The 17,030-nt window shown below is 43.2% G+C and overlaps 1 protein-coding gene across 1 annotated transcript in view; it reads left to right on the forward strand.

Moving 5' to 3' along the window:
• Positions 1–17,030, forward strand: part of DIAPH1 (diaphanous related formin 1) — an 867,093-nt gene that overhangs the window by 107,063 nt on the left and 743,000 nt on the right. Inside the window, exon 2 of the mRNA XM_085617784.1 lies at positions 16,794–16,817. Within this exon, the coding sequence (XP_085473910.1) occupies positions 16,794–16,817 (24 nt within the window). The remainder of the gene's footprint in view (positions 1–16,793; positions 16,818–17,030) is intronic.

Below are 17,030 nucleotides of genomic sequence, written 5' to 3' on the forward strand. Positions count from 1 at the left end.
ATCAAAATCCGATTGGGCACGTTACTTATCTAATCATTTCAAAGATAAAAACTCCGAGGGGGACTCATTTAGAGGAAAACATGTAAAAAGTGAAGGCATCAACCAGGTTGAGCTCGAAGGCAAAGATGCAAACCAGAAGTAGGAAGGAAGAAAGAACTTAAAATCTCCAACAATCAGGAAGGCAAAAAACAACGAAATAACAGCAGCTAGGATTAAGCTACAAATATCAAAAGGGAAATCGGAAGGTGCCCCCGGTCCCAATGGAATACCTCCAATAATGTACAAACATGACGCTGATTTTTGGAGCAACACAATGGTACCAGTCCTCAAGAGAATTAAGGAAACAGTGAAATGTCCATCGTCCTGGAAAGGATCGATAATAAGCAGGGCGAAAGGAGCAATCCTAGTAATTATCGACTTATCGCCTTAATTGATATAGAGGCAAAGTACTATGCGGGACTACTCCTGGAGGAACTAACATCTTGGGCAACCTCAAAACGCATCATTCCCGCAAACCAAACAGGGTTTTGCAGAGGACACGAAACAAAAACGAACATCATGGCACTAACCCTATTGATAAATGCGGTTAAATCAGCAAAGAGCTCGCTATTCCTATGCTTCATAGATTACAGCGCAGCGTTCGATCACGTAGATCGCGCTAAACTCTGGCAAAAATTGGAAAAGTGGGGGATACCAAGGCCTCTCCTGAAACAGCTGATTCTATTGCATACCAATACTTGGGTCAGGATCAAGCTGGGATCTGGGACACACCTCTCAAGGCGAATTAACACCACGCTGTTTAACCTCTTTTTAGCAGACCTTCCAGGGGAACTTGATAAAACCAAATCGCATGCCCCAGGCTGGGAAACATCTCGTTATCAAATCTTTTATATGCAGGCAACTTGGTTTTAGTAAGCCGGTCTCCAATTGGACTCCAACACCTTCTGGATACCACTAATAAATGTTCACAAGTTAATGCATTAAAGATCAACTTAAACAAATCAAAAGTAATGACAGTGAATTATAACAAAACAAAGAAACTTTCATGGTTCCTGGAAGAGCAGAGGCTATACCGGGTAACCAACTACAAATACCTTGGGGTACTATTGGACAGCAGAGGTTTGTTTATACCTCAACTAGAGGCCCTGCGCCAGAAGGGCACCACATTCTACTTTTCAATGAAGCCCCTGAAAAAGGTCCTCCCAGACCGAACTTTGGATCCTCTCTTACAAGTGATCAGAGTACGACTGCAGCCAATGCTCACATATGGGAGTGAACCAATGCAAGGGAAAGATGCGACCGTTTATAGATAAAATAATCAGTAGAACATACAGAGCAATTTTCCAGCTGCCCAATTACGTGTCGCCTGCCCAAATATGTCTTGAATTTGGCCTTCAGAGACAAACAGTGGAGAGAAGAGGCGCTTATATAAAAAGCTGGCGTAAAATCAGAGGTGCAGAGCAAGGATCCTTAAATGCCCACCTCTGGACTGAGCTGTCAACCCGTGAAAAATCATTAGCCAGGAAGTACCTGTTTGAATCATTGCAATATCTCGAACTGACAAACCTTTGGGAGTCATCCATAGATAATAAAAGTTTCAAAAAGGTAGTAACAAAAGCGACAAAATTAATATCAACAATAGAAGATAAGGAAATGTATCTAAGGATGGACAGTACTGGATGATTATAAAGCTCTTAAGTCACAAACATATCTGAAAATGGGACTCGCGCAGAAGACAAAAGTATTTTTTTTTTAACTGCGCTTCGTCATTTTACCAATTCTTCCTCATTTGGCACCTTGGAAGAGGACCTAACATACATAATCTCTATCTGCCCAAGCTTGATGGACATAAGGCGCGCCTTACTCCGAGTAATATGGAACCAAAAGGGCATAAGAAGCTGCAGGCAGGCTGTGAAGCTGTGCTTTAACCCAGAGGAGACCAAACTAAACTGCCAACTAACAAAGTACTTCGATATAGTGGCTAGAAAACTTGAGACCTAGCAAAAGGCGCAAGTAGAACAGCAAGCAGTTATAGCACTTAACCAAGTACAGCGACAGCCTTTCTAGAATCAGGCCTTGTAAAAATTGTGTCCTGTACCCAGAAGCACAAGCACTTTATCACCATGGAAACTGAGATTGATACGACCTTTACTTAAGAGTAAAATTTTAAATGTAAAAGTACAAGACCATGCCGAACATAATTTTATCGTTGAGCGTTTTTATATTGTGAGTTTTAATTGTACAATAAAATTATTATTGCAGTTCACTGAATGCCAACCCTTGTTAAACAGTGCAGTTTGTTGAAAACTGACTGCAGAGATGAACGTTTAGCATGCATGTGACCGGTTTTAATCACAAAACTATGCACAGATCAGTGTGTATTACTGTCCCATTGAGAAAGATCAGTGGGTTAATGTACACTATGAAAGATTGCTTGTAATCTTTTGGTCACAGGTGGCAATTATCAACCTAGATACGAGGATTAGTGCATGGAGCATTGTCACTTTTGAATCCCAGGTTTCAATTTTAGATGAATATCTTCATACTCGTAGTGCACTGAGGGTATGATCTCTGTATCAGCCGAGTGCTGTGGGTTAAAACTTGGAACAAAACACAAATTGAAACATTTACCCTCAAAATGTACCAATATTAGACGGAAAAACACCTCCCATGTTCTGGACATGAATTTCTTGTATAAAAAGAAAATGTTTACTTGAGCACTGTTGCAAAATATTCGTTTTGCCTAGCAATTTAAATAACATAAAGTAATATTTTTGTTCTAGCCAGATAATTGTTTTAGGTAATATGTAGGACAAGTGGATTGCTTTACAGGTCAAGACAATTTCTTTGGACAAGTACATATAAAAAAACAAACTCTGCACCCCTTGTAGACTGGAATAGGTTCAGCGTGTTCTGCCCTGACCTCGGCCAGCAAAACAATTTACACGTTCTTTACCCCCTCTGGGGATTAATCAGTCCAGGCGCAGCCCCTCCCTGTCGTGTGTGTCATCCTGGGCTGAGACGGCTTCCTGGGCACACACACAGCCGCACCCGAGTACTTCACAGGTCTTTAAAAGACCATTTACGTGTTAACGAGGCTTTGCTGTGTTTTTCACCCCTTCATCTCCACTCTGCCTATTGCTGGAAGAATTGTCCAGCCCCCCCCGAAATTGTTAGTAACGCCCCCCACCCCCCCCCCCCCCCCCCTCGCCCCCGAAATTTGGCTGTAATTGCACCTCTGAATTAGTCTATATATTAGATCACACCCTCGCTGATAACTGCCTCCTTTTTACGATGGGACTAGCAGCTGTTGGTAGATTTAGCAAACATTGTATTAAGCATTTTACTCCTTTGACCATATTTACTGCAGTAGAGCAGAAACAGAACTGAGGCTCTGGAGAGGGGTGGGGGCGTTGGACCACTGGCTTTTGACATTGGCATCACAGCATCCATCTATTGCTACTATTGTTTGCCCCCATCCCGTACATTTAGCATTGAGTGTAGCACGTCCATTTACTTATGCATAGAAGGACTCCACTGTGCACCACACCTAAGTGGTTTTTGGGCCTCCACGATCACCCAAGTCCTGCGTCTTCTCTCTTCCATTCCAGTTGCACAAGTCTCTTCACTGTTGGCCGCTGACAGCCAGAAGGAGCCACAGGTTAATCGGATACAGCAGCTCCAGGCCATAGACCCGACTGGCGCTCATGGCCAGGTTCATGCCACTCTGTCCGGTGGTCATGCCCCTTAGGTCTTGTTCATAAGGAGCCGGGCAGCCCCATACATTAATATTCACAGGAAGTCGAGAGGCGCTCGCCTCTGGGCGCCAGTCTACTAGAGCTGTAAAGTCGCATTGTTGACTCGCTTACCCTCAAACCGAACTCTGCTGTCAGTTCTTTAAATGCACAAACCAAGCACTCGTACAAAATTTGTATTTTTTTCATGCTGTTATTCTGAGGCTCAAGAAGTCCCTCATACTAATGGGAAAAACCGTATTGGCAAAGGCAATGGGTCTCGGATTTCGGACCTATTGAATTAGCCAATGGTTTTAGCCCTGCTGCACAGCATCATTGATGACGTGTAGCGCATGCTTAATAAACAGGATACAAGCTTACCCTGCTGGCTGTCATTTTGTAGGGCTGCACACCTAGCATGCGACGCGCCTACAATATGACAAGTCTTTTTTTTAAATAAAATTCATGAAAAAAACACACAGGTGGGGAAAGCACGTTTGTAGGGGGAAACAGCACAGGCCGAATCACAGAGGGCAGACAGAAGCAACAGAGGTGTGCATGGGGGGAAGGCTGCACCGAAAGCATGTGTAGGGAAGCTAACTACGACAGTAATGTGGAGGGGGTGGAAGCAATCGAACAACTGTGTGCAACATAGACATAAAGCGCGCAGGAGAGAGCGTGTGTAAGAGCGGCTCGAAGGACAACGTTGTGGAAAATTACATTTTTATAATGGTATGCAAAGAATTGTGTTGGGAGAAATGGGCACAGCACGGTGCACACAGCATGTATCCTCATGGAGTGCATGTAGAAAAAGAAAAACGTTCCTGTTCTTCCTTTTGACAGTTGTATATAGTGTGAACTCAGTGCAAGGCTATTTGAGTGCTATTCATGAGCACTAATTACGGTGCACAAGATCAGATTTTTTGGTCTCGCCTGAGTCAGCACATGCGCTGTCTCAGGCGAGACATTTAGTAAGTGGGTTTTCAAAGTGCTACCCACCAGCTTTTGCTGGCCTAAAGCTAGCGTTCACGCGAGCATGAACAGCTGCCAGCTTTAAGCGCCCGAGGCGCCATCTGGAGCGTGATTACTTTCACTTTTGGTGGTGCTGCGCGTGCACCACTCGTGTATATGCCGGCGCGCGCACCCCTGCTTTCACTTTTGCCATCTATGCCGCTGCTCTGTGAGAAATTTAGTCTGTGGGTTTTCAGAGTGCTGCCACAGGCTTTTGGTGGCCTAGCGCTTGCGTTCACGTGCGCAGCCGCCATGTGTGGTTCTGTCAAGGCTCCTTAAGCCTTGCGTGCCTCAATGAGCTTTCACTTTCGTGCTTGTTTTTTTTTTTTTTTTTTTTTTGCCTGGTGCTACTGCCCCTTTAGAGTGACCTACAAGTCAGCCCGGTTATGAGCATGTCTGCCTGACAATGGCGCTTTCACTGGTGCTGCTGCTGCCGTATCTGGTTTCAGTGTTCCTCTCCAAGGGTGCCGCCAGAGCTCAAGGCAGGCATTTTTTTCACCGCGTCTACCATGGCACAAAAGAACAGAGAATCCAGTTTAGATTATACCGAGGCTTTTCCAGGATAGAAGCGTTTGTGTCAAACACAGACAGCCTCCTTCTTTGATTTTAAAAGAGGCGGTGATGCTTTGACAAGCCAATGTACCTGTTACTGCATAAAATGGGGTTTCTCGGGAAGTGGGTGTTTTTATGTATATGAGCATGCAGTGGAATGGTGGCTGTAGGCGGCTGCCTGCCCTCCCCCTCCACATGTGCACATGCAATCTGGCTGGCTGCTTTTTCACTCTTTCGTTTTACTCAAATGGCTTTCGGTAAGGCAGGCTGTCGTCTCCAAACCCCCTTCTTCCCACACATCGTTACATTGATTAACGTTTCAAGGAGGGAAGATGGCTGTGTCAGGGAGCATTTAGTGCCACACTGATTGCTATTGAAATGTTTAAGAGTGGTTATTTTAGGTTTCCTTGCCTACTTATAAGGGAGTATTTAGATGACACTGGTGAACCCTAGCGAGATCTGAGCCGCTAACACCAACAGACTGATTATTCACACACATATCTATCTGTCTGTCTCCCTCTTGCACAAATTTGACTTGGCCAGTGTTAAGATATATATATAGATAGATATATATAATCTCTGTTGCCATATTAGACATTTTCCTCAGGCCATCAACCCTTCGCTTCACCACACCCTCCCCCCCCCGTGAGACACCTTACTCCCACCTTTTCCTGCTTCTACAGGGAGATTAAAACATTCACCCTGTGAGCTGTAAACTCAGATCTCCTCGTAGCCGCTTCTCGCTGCGCGCCACAGCAGGGAATCCGTCCACAGCACCAGTATGGGTAGGCAAATAACAGGGATCCTGTAGTTCTCACTGACAGGGGTAGGAAACTCCTGACTTAAACTGTCAACAAGCATTTGCAATGCAATCAGGTCTGGCATTTGTGATAGTTGGACCTTTTGGCGTTGTAAATGACTGTTTTAAAAAAAAAACAGTCATTGCACTTGCACTTGTTTGCAGTGGAGTGATCATGTTTGCATAGCGCTGTTGCCATTCATGTGGGGTTGCAGCGCTGGAGAACCAGAAAATGGGAAATGGGTTACGAGGGGAGGGAGGTGGAAAATAAGTGACACAAATGGAACAAGCATTGGCGTAGCCAATAGGTCTCGCTTTTGGGACCTTATAAGTGTCTAGCCATGCAACAGTTGATGTTGTTGCACCAAGGATATTGTGCTGCATAACTAAATACTTCTAAGGTCCCAAAAGCGAGACCTATTGGCTATACCAATGCTTGTTTTTACTTCTCGCTCGCCAACACGCTGTTCACAAATGAAAGGTCGGGCTTCCAAGCGTATCCAATGCTGGCTGCTGGGGTAATGTCTTCACCCGGGTAAGCCATTAGTGTCTCTCGCCAGGGTGCAAACTAGTCTTTTTTCCATTATTCCAGCCGCGTCGTTAAGTCAGGGATGCGGGCTGAATCTGGTATCGGGGAGCAAATGTTGGTATCCTTGTAAATATTTCCATGCGATGGCAGGGCACGCGCTGGGATGTAAATCCTGCAGCTGTCTCTCCGTTGCCTTTTCTCCTGTCCGTCTCTCTGTCAACAGGGGCGCAGCTTGTTGAAGGCTGCTGATTTTTCTGGACAATTGAGGTAGGACGTGATAAATGCACCCTTTTTAAAACCCAAGGTCGCCTTCCTGCTTCATCTTGCATCAACGATGTCTCTCATGTTCCATTTTCCAAGACTCTAGCCACCTGTTTACGTAAACATCCAAGCATCATTGCTGCACTACACATCAATAGCCAGTAACCAACCAAATGTTTTTGTTTGCCAACTCCTGTGCTTGACATCGCGTGCCACATCATGGCTGGTGTTCATGTGTCTCTATCTGTGTTAGTGCAGCAAAATACATCACAAAACACCAAACGCATGCGTCAAAAACAAGCCATACCGATTGGCTTTACGAATGCTTGGTAACACTGATTTTTATTCAACATTAAATCAGTAAGTACTCTCTCCTATTCTTCCTTTCACATTACTTTCCTCTAGTCCACAATCTCTCTCTGTTACGCCCTTTCCGTCACACATCTCAGTCTAAGTCCCTCGTCTGCATGCCTCACACGTCATATCCTTCCTCTCCAGCACTGCTGTTTCACTTTCTCCTTCTGCATGTGCATTCCTTTCATCTCCTACATTTCTCCATGCCCTCTCACTTTTACACACACTCTCACACACACTCTCACACACACTCTCACACACACTCTCACACACACTCTCACACACACTCTCACACACACTCTCACACACACTCTCACACACACTCTCACACACACTCTCACACACACTCTCACACACACTCTCTCTCTCACACACACTCTCTCTCTCTCACACACACACTCTCTCTCTCTCAAACACTCTCTCTCTCTCTCACACACACACTCTCTCTCTCACACACACACTCTCTCTCACACACACACTCTCTCTCTCTCTCTCACACACACACTCTCTCTCTCTCACACACACACTCTCTCTCTCTCACACACACACACACACACTCTCTCACACGCACTCACACACACTTGTGCGCTGCATTGTATTTTTTAAGGTACTGTCAATATTTCAACAGTTCTGTACCACCTTCATTCACTTCGTCATAGAATGCAATTGACACATATGTGGCCAAACCCCTGTGCGCTCTGCAGAGAGGCCAAAGATTGGATGAGCATATAGTTTTAACACGTCTATTACACAGTGACAGACACTGTGGGAAATCAACTGTCTTCAGCCTTGGCAGCTGAGTCCACAATCATGTCCTGTCATGAACGTTTGTTCAAGCCATATACACACCCAGACACCTAGATGTGACTCAGTTTGCTGTACGCTCCATTGTAAGCTCACCTGCTACATGAAAACAAGCATTGGCATAGCCAATAGGTCTCGCTTTTGGGACCTTTTAAGTATTTAGTTATGCAGCACCATATCCTTGGTGCAACAACATCAACTGTTGCAGGGCTAAACACTTAAGGTCCCAAAGGCGAGACCTATTGGCTATGCCAATGCTTGTTCCATTTGTGTCACTTATTTTCCACCTCCCTTCCCTCGTAACCCATTTCCCATTTTCTGGTTCTCCAGCGCTGCAACCCCACACGAATGGCAACAGATCACTCCACTGCCAATGCTTGTTTATTTAAGGGCCTGGGAGAGGAAGTGATTTGCCCAGAATCACAGGATGTTGAGAGCAGACGCCTGGACTCGAACCTGGACCCCCATCTCTGCAATTCTGACCCTCCGGACATATATGCCTATGCGCACTCAAGGCATAAAAGTGTGAGGGTATTGTTCTTGGGAAGGACACCGGGGCCAAGGTGACAATGGCCTACACCTTAAGCAGTAGAACAACAGGGATGCCCCTTACTCTTAATTAGTCTATCTCTCCTGAGCCCTTGATTACGAGCAACAGAACAACTGCCAGGGCCGCTTGTATTACTAAATTACTCAAGCCCAACAGCCCTCCATTGCCTCAGGACAATGGCCTGGCAGGGGAGGGGATTGAGTATAAAACACAACTGCTGGGCCAGGCCATCCATAGGGGCAAGGGCTGAGGTGAAGATGGCCCAAGTCACATCATCTGGCCCCCACAGCGAGGCCCCAGCATTTACCCACCCTCCCTTGCCCACCATGCCCTCCTGAATGAGAAGGGCTGTGGGTGAGGTGAAAATGTCTCAATGGCCTGAGCAGCACCTGGCTCCCAGGGAGGCCGATTCTTGCACACAATCACTCGCTCCCCAGCCCACCAATAGGGCGATGGCTTGGCAAGGCATGGGGTCAAGGAGAGGCCACAGATGATCGTCACCCAAGAGCCATATCACACGGCCCCCAGCGAGGCTGTTTTACTCTGCTGGTCCAGTGCCCTCTGTGGTTAGGAAAGAAAAGAAAACGGCCCGCAGAGGGCACTGACACACCAGCCCTTCGGCCAATGCCTGACTGCCTGCTGTGCCAGTCCCTCCCTGCCAGTAATTCTTTCACAACCAGCGCAGGCTTCGACTTAAAAGGAGGGGGCAGCACTATCCACCACTGTTCTGGGTGAAAGTTAAAGAAGTGACTCAGCAGCTCTGGGGAACACTGTCCTCCAGGCCAAAGAACCATCTAGGGATTTCCCAGTGCAGGCTACAACCCAGCCCCTCATACGTTTTTATCATACATTTTTGTAATTGGATTAATTGTGTTGTAATTGTAATTTCATTTATATAGCGCTTACTACCCCTGACGAGGTGTCAAAGCGCATTTTCTGCGAGTAGCACGCTACTCCAGAACCCATAATAGCTTAGTAATGAATTAGTATAGTGAAAATATGAAAGCAATTTGAGTCGTGGATTTCTTGCTCAGTTATTTGAATTGAGAAGGATAGTGGAGGGACAGAGGGAAAAAGGTTTATATTGTAGCGCTTTCTACCCATGATGAGGCATCCAATCGCTTTTTCTGCAAGTAGCACGCTACTCCGGAACCCATAAAGTATTAGTAGTGAATTAGTATAGTGATATATGGAAGTAATTTGAGTGGTGGATTTGTTGGTCAGTTATTTGGTGTGAGAAGGATAGTGGATGGATAGAGAGAAAAAGGTTTGCATTTATATAGCGCTTGCTACCCCTTATAAGGTGTTTAAGTGCTTTTTTGGCAAGTAGCACGGTACTCTGGAACCCATTGAAGCACCCATATTTCAGCAAAAGTTGAAGGTGCTCTTTAAATGTCAGTCAACATAACCCAACAGTACCATGAAATTGAAGCAAGTTACGTGGCATGGCCCACTGCACAGCCACCCATCCAATCCCTATATTTACCTTCCGCAGCTTTTGGAGTTTGGAGAGGTTCGCCACCGACACCAGGTTAATTTTGTCATGCCGAGGAACTCCCAAGTTCTCAAACTCCGGGGTGAGCCCTGTGATCTGTGCTGGCAGAACCATTTCATTAATTCAAGTGGGTGATTCGCCAGATGGCACAAACAATTCTCTTATTTGATTATTTGTTTGTTTGCTCGCTCCCACTTAACATTGAAGGACGGTAGCCCGTTAAAGCAAGCATTGGAAAAGCCAATAGGCCTTGCCTTTGTGACCTATTGGCTTTGCCAATGTTTTTTAGACAGACTGTTCAGCACCCCTGATGTTGTGCATTATGGCTAACGTAAAGAAAAAAAACCCCTTTAATATGACTGTCTGTGTCATTTTGTAGGCACGCACACTACGCATGCGCACACCTACAAAAGGAAGTGGCTGTTTTTTGTTTGATTTTAGTTACTGAAGCAAATTGGATTGCTAACTAAACAAAACACGCAAACACATTTTTTTCATTATTTTTTTTAAGTGAGGGGTGGTGGGAAGCAACAGGAGCAAAGCAACAGGGGTGGTCAGAAGCAACAAAGGGGAAAATGGAGGACATGGAAGCAACACAAGGGCAGAAGAGAGGGCAACACAGGGAGAGTTTGGAGACAGAAACAATAAGTGGAAGGCAAGGATGTGGAACCAACCTGTTAGGGGATGTGGGACATTAAAGCAGCAGAGCAGAGGCATATGCAACCCAAGCACACTGGTGAGCGCAACAGGGAGGGGGTGGGGAGAAGAGCTTGGAGGCAGGCAGCAGCATGAGGGGGAAGAGAAATAGACAAGGAAGTTAGCTAAAAAATAGGCACTTTGAGTGTGCTTTGCACAAAAAGAAAAAGTAGTTCTCTGACTTCAAGCACAAACACCAGACACACACAAACATGGTGAAAAGGCAATGCTCCATGGGAGGAATAAACACAAGATTGACATGCTAGGACACCAATAAGAAAGCAAGGGGTGGGCTCCAAGCCCCTCTTTGTTCATAGTAAGCCACAATGTGTCTCTCGACAGATGCCACTGGTGAAAATCCCTGAACTGGCTATCTTATGAGGCAAGAGTTCAACTAAAGATAGCATGCATGACGCATAGAGCCCTACATTTCAAAACCCCCAAATATTTGGCTAAAAAAATAGAAAAATCAGAAGGTTGCAGACCGTCACGAAGCACAAACTCCCTGCTACTGAAACCACAATGTTTCCATAAAAAGAAAACAGGATACAGAGCTTTCTTTTCTGATGAACAAGTTTTTACCCTAAGCTATCACTTCTGTGTTTTATTGATTGTAACCATACCATTGACTCTTTTTAGGATGCTAGACCTTTTCTTTGCTGACTACCTCTGATAACAAGAGTAGCAATTTGTTGTTCCCCTTTACTTCATTCATATATGTGATCATGTAAGTTACTTCAATTATACCCTACCTTCCCTTCATGTAAAGTGCTCCGATACCCACTAGTGTCATGTTTTTACTATACAAAACTTTATAAATACATTTAAAAAGTAATAACATAAAGTGTATTGCTGGCAGGAGTGCATAAAGGTGTGTTACTGCATGACCATGTTCCTCGCTTTCAGGTCTGCAGCCCCACCACCCGCTTTTTCCTCATTAGTTGAATGCCCAATGTTTTGTCTTTTGTCATCATGGGGGCTTACATTTCTGATGTCAGTCATGTCTACATTTGCAGTTTGAATATATTTTAGATAAACATGCTGTGCTTCCTTCTGCCATCTAGTGGTTGGGTTTAGGAAATGTTATCAACTATAGATGCTGTTACCATGAACCATAACATTAGCGCAAAACGTACAATGCCCCATGCTGTAGACTCAATCATCATTTTATTTTTCTGCCATTGGAATCTGAAGATTGTATCCTCTCTGGACTAAACACTAAGAAAATGATTCTTCTCTTGAGTAGGACAGCAGTTTTGACTTGTCATATTTTGAAAATATCCATTAAATGTCTCCAATCCAATCTGTGGTTTCTCCTGTCTGACATCAGAAATGGAAAAAACACCATTTAATGTTTGTCCTACGTGCACGTAGACGTGTGCAAGATGTTTATTTTGTCTCTTTGGCATGACTACAGAGACTTTGGCATTCTTGCATGTATTGTCCATGCCAGACCTTTAAAACAAAGAAAAATTAATCTTTCCCCACATTGGTATAATGATCCGGAAACAGTGGCTGCCACTTGATGAAGCATGCGGGTCAGTATTTGGATAGAGCAGATCTTGGATTTAGATCAGTATTAAATAGTTGTCATCTATAGACTTTGTCCAAAATACTGACGCCTATATAGCCTCTGTGTACTTCCCCCCCCCCATAAAATGCACCACATATTTTAACACTATGTGCATTAAAATAATATTTGCAATCTGTATATCTGGGGCAAAAATACTTGCATCCTCAAGCCACAGTTCCCAATGTTGGGCAGAAAAATGCCACTCCACCTCATGCCAAAGAAGCCTTGGAGCTTTGTAACCCACCAAAAGTAGTGTGCTTTTGAGTTATGCAATTATCTCTAGGTAGTTTGTCAGCTTATTTTGCTAGCTGCAGACTATTTCTAAGGAATGCTTTAGTAGTGGAATTCATTTTTTAGAATGTATGTAGCTCCTGAAGGGTAACACGGGCAGCACAACTGCAGTTACTGCTGCAGGTGATGCACTGGAAGAGGTTGAGGCCTTCACATACCTGGGCAGTGTCCTAGACAAGCAGGGCATCACATACGCTGACATGAAGGCAGGAATCAGGAAAGCGAGGGCTGCCTTCATTAAGCTAAAGAAGATCTGAAGCTCCAAGGACCTAACGCTGCAAACCAAGATCAGTCTTTTTAACACTAATGTAAGATCAGTCTGTTCTGTTTGGAGCATAAACTTGAAGGATAACGTTGACCACCACCAACAAAGTCCAGACCTTTATCAACACCTGTTTGAGGAAAATCCTCCAAATCCGCTGGCCAAACACCATCAGCAACAATGACCTATGGCAGTAGACTTTCCAACTTCATGCTAGTGAAGAAATCATGAGAAGATGCTAGGCTGGTGCCAGCACCAAACACCACCAGGCAGGCCCTCACCTGGAACCCTCCAACGGAAAAGAGGAAGGCCAAGAAACACCTGTCGTCGAGGCCTCGAGGCTGACTGCAAGGCGATGGGTTACACCTGGAGTCAAATGAAAAGCAGGGTTAACCTTTAAGGGCAATCCCAACTAGAATCCTTGTTCACCAAGAAGATGAGAGATGCAGGCATCAGAGTTCTAGAAAAATACCCAGGCCTTGAGGCTGCTACTAAAGCATAAATACATATTGAATTGAGAGGGGAACCCAGGAGTAGAGATCCACAAGACTTCCTGGGTGGTAATTTGGAGGAGAGCAGTTAAATCCTCCATATGCATCCTACATAGGGAGCAATGTGATCAAGCTAATGACGAGATGGTATTTACCTCATGCAAGAGTCCAGGTGATTTACGGAGGTTCTGACTTTTGTTAGAAAGACTGCAAGGAGAGGGGTAAGTTGATTCACGTTTGGTCTTGTATCCACATATGAAACATTTTAAGTAAAATCCTTTCTCATATTAAATCCATAATGGTAACTACTGTTCCTCTCCATCCACTATTACTAGGGGAGTCCAGGGAGAACAATGTTTCACCCTTACCATTCCACTGGGAAAGTTGACTTCACATTGCTAAAGGCCCGCCTGTTTACGAGCTCAAATGTCGAAGCAGCCAAGAGCCTCACCGATTAGCATGAGGTGTGGTCCATCTTTGCTATGGTCAAGTTTTGGCTAAAGTTCATGACAAAATGTTCTTATATGAAACAAACCCAAGTATTGGGGGAGGAAATCCTTCAGTGTTAGCTGATGCACTATGCCGATCCCAATTGTGTGCTCTTTCTTCTCAAGAGAAGAAAAGGAAGACTATGACCCATCTGTTTGGTTGATGAGTACCAACAATCTTGACTACATTCCCTCCTGTCTTCTGACTCTACCTTTCATGCAAGATAGGCTCCTGAAGTGAGTCATGTGCTGTATGCGTTATAACTGACATTACCTGTTGAATCGCCCTAAAATATTGTAATGAGTAACAGTTATTTTCCTGCTGTTAAATAATTAAAATAATTCTGTTAAAAAAAAAAAAAGAAATCTAACAGTTTAGCGATACTTTGGGAGGCCAAATGTCCCTTATTTTCCCTGTACCTGAACTCAGGTTCTTAGTTACAGTTTTGAAATGGTTTTCAATAATCTACAGTTTCTACCATTTTTCTCAATGTCAAGTGATGTCATATTAATCATCTTTGTAATCCGGGGTTTATCTGATGGCTTGTAAACTTTGTGTGATTTCATGTCAACTGTGGAAGTTATATATTGTTCCTGCAAAACGAAAAGGTATATTACTTTAAAATATAGAGCTTCACCACACTAGGGTACAGGTACAAGCTAAATTCCAGTTTATCCTTGTTCCATTTTATGGTCAGTATTTTATGAATCCTGTGAGAATTCGGGGTGGGGCAATCATGAACAATAGCCAGAATCTTGTCCCCTGTTTTAAAATGCATCGGGTTCTGGGTTCCCTCTTGTTCTTCTACCCATTTCTCTCCTAATTTGATTACTGTCTTAAATTCCAAAATAAAAAGTGTTAACTACAAGCTACAAACATTTTAAAATATTTTTACCACTCAACCCTTTTAGGAAAGCTCGATTGAGGCTGATTTTACCCAGCCACCCGTTCATTGGTGCCATTTTCTGGTTTACGGAATAGCACTTTTTTTAAATGTAAATTTATGGATGGATATATGGATAGCTTCTAAGACCACTCTAAAGTAATCACACCAAGCCCTTGCTTGTCGGGAATATATATTTGAACTCAAAATTGGCCTGGATATTTATGCAAAAAAAACGTTCTAGAGGCTCAAAGGTGGAGTGTCCTTAATGTCTGAATAGGACTACGAAAGGGCAGGAGGTCCTGAAGATCTAAAGGGATGTCCTTGATGTAAAATGATTATTTTGGTGGGACTTTAACTGAAGTGGTTCAGTGCGTCAGTCATTGTGCTTCAGTGGCTAGGAATGAAATCCAGGACCGGTGAGCTTCAATATAAAATGCTTTGGTCACTTTGAAATCCAAGGAGTTCTCCCCTTTCACCTTAAAATGTATTCTCATTTTTATAAAATTCCCAGTATAGCAGTCTGTTTCGTGTTCTGACTGTAGATCGTAGGAGATGTTGTGGATGTTTATAATAGGGCAAGTATGTTTTTCTCAAGATATTTTCTTATGGTGACTAGGATGGTGATTGGTCAGTAGTTGCTAATGATTTGTGGATCTTGGATGGAGGTTTTGAGAAATTTATGGGGTGGTTGATTTGAAGAGGACTGGGACAATTAATATTTTCAAGTTATAATTTTAGATATGTATGACTGTTGGATTAATGTCACTTCAAGGAACAGTTCTGGAGGCTTTTGACTGAGACTTATGTGATGAATTAAGATTTATTTAACTAAGAACGTGACTAGTCTGCAAATGTTGCCTTTGAGTTTTTTTCTTTCAGTCAGACTTGTGTAAAATTTTAGAATTTGCTTGTCTGAGTGACACTGAAGTTGCTGTTATTTTTTTTTACACTGTTTACTGGTCTGATTATTGCCATCAGTGATCTGAGAGCACTCTTGTTATTTGCTGTGTAGACCGTTTAGCGAAGTTCTGTCACAAAAGTTTAATATTGCTTCAAGCTTTCTGTGTGCGCGCACACGTGTGTTTGTATGTGTGTGTGTGTGTGTGTGTGTGTGTGTGTGTGTGTGTGTGTGTGTGTGTATATATATATATATATATATATATAACACATATTACGAAATACTTGTGCAACTCTTATGTATTTTAATTTGCGCACATTGATGGAGTCGGTAAACCTGTCCTTCTTTTCACTGTGCTATTTAATTTGGCAGAACAGTCTAGCAAGTCTGGTTTCCAAAACGCTTCTATTAAGAAAAAACGGATTATTGTAAATTCGAGCCTGGAGGGGTCAAAAAAGTGAATGGAATGTTTGTCAGTGTAATAGAAAGAATAGAGGTTACTGATAAGAGACGGGAGTAATGGGAATATACCCTTCTATTTCTTTACCTTCCACATCAGTTTCCAGCAAATTGTTGACTGTGAGATTAAAGTGAGAAACATTTTATGTTAATTGGTCACATAGACTCTTCCTTCTGGGCAGTTTTTTATGACTGAAATCATACTTTGATTCCCCTTTGAGTTTCTAATGTTTGACTTTTGTGTATTTACTGTACAACTTGATCTTTCATTGACCATACGTAGGTGATAACACTGCAAATGTGTTGACATGTGGTATTTGTGGAAGACAATCTAAACAATAACAAAATAGTTTGCAGTAAATAAAATATGAATCCATAGTTAATCGTTGATGTGACTTCCAAGTTTTCTGCACTTAATTTGATCGTTTCGACTTGCATTGCTGGCTTGGATGCATTACCTACCATATTTTCAAAGTGTAGGAGATATATGAGATAATCCTATTTTAATTCCTGAATATCTTTTGAGTTCTATATGTTGGAAGGATTCTTGGGTAACTCCTGTTTTCTATCCTCTATTTTGACTTCCTGGTGATTTCTGGTGTTCAACTGATCTTCTTTTATCATTTTTTTCTCCCTCTTGTTATTTTTCTATCTGAAAGACTTTGCGATTAATGAAGGATGAGGTAAGGTCTAAATATTTCAGCTTCTGCTCACTTATCACTTAACTTTTGTTTCTCTGTTTTCTTAATATTCACTAGCCTAACTCTTTAACATTTTAGGGTTAACAGTATTAGTATTCCTCTTTTTAATAACAATGGCCATATTATTGTGTTTTAACATCTGTCTACGAGGCCAAGCAATGTTTTTTTACTAATGCATGCACGCCTTTATTGTAT

The sequence above is a fragment of the Triturus cristatus genome, chromosome 7 (genome assembly GCF_964204655.1).
Source record: "Triturus cristatus chromosome 7, aTriCri1.1, whole genome shotgun sequence".
NCBI classification, from domain to species: Eukaryota; Metazoa; Chordata; class Amphibia; order Caudata; family Salamandridae; genus Triturus; species Triturus cristatus.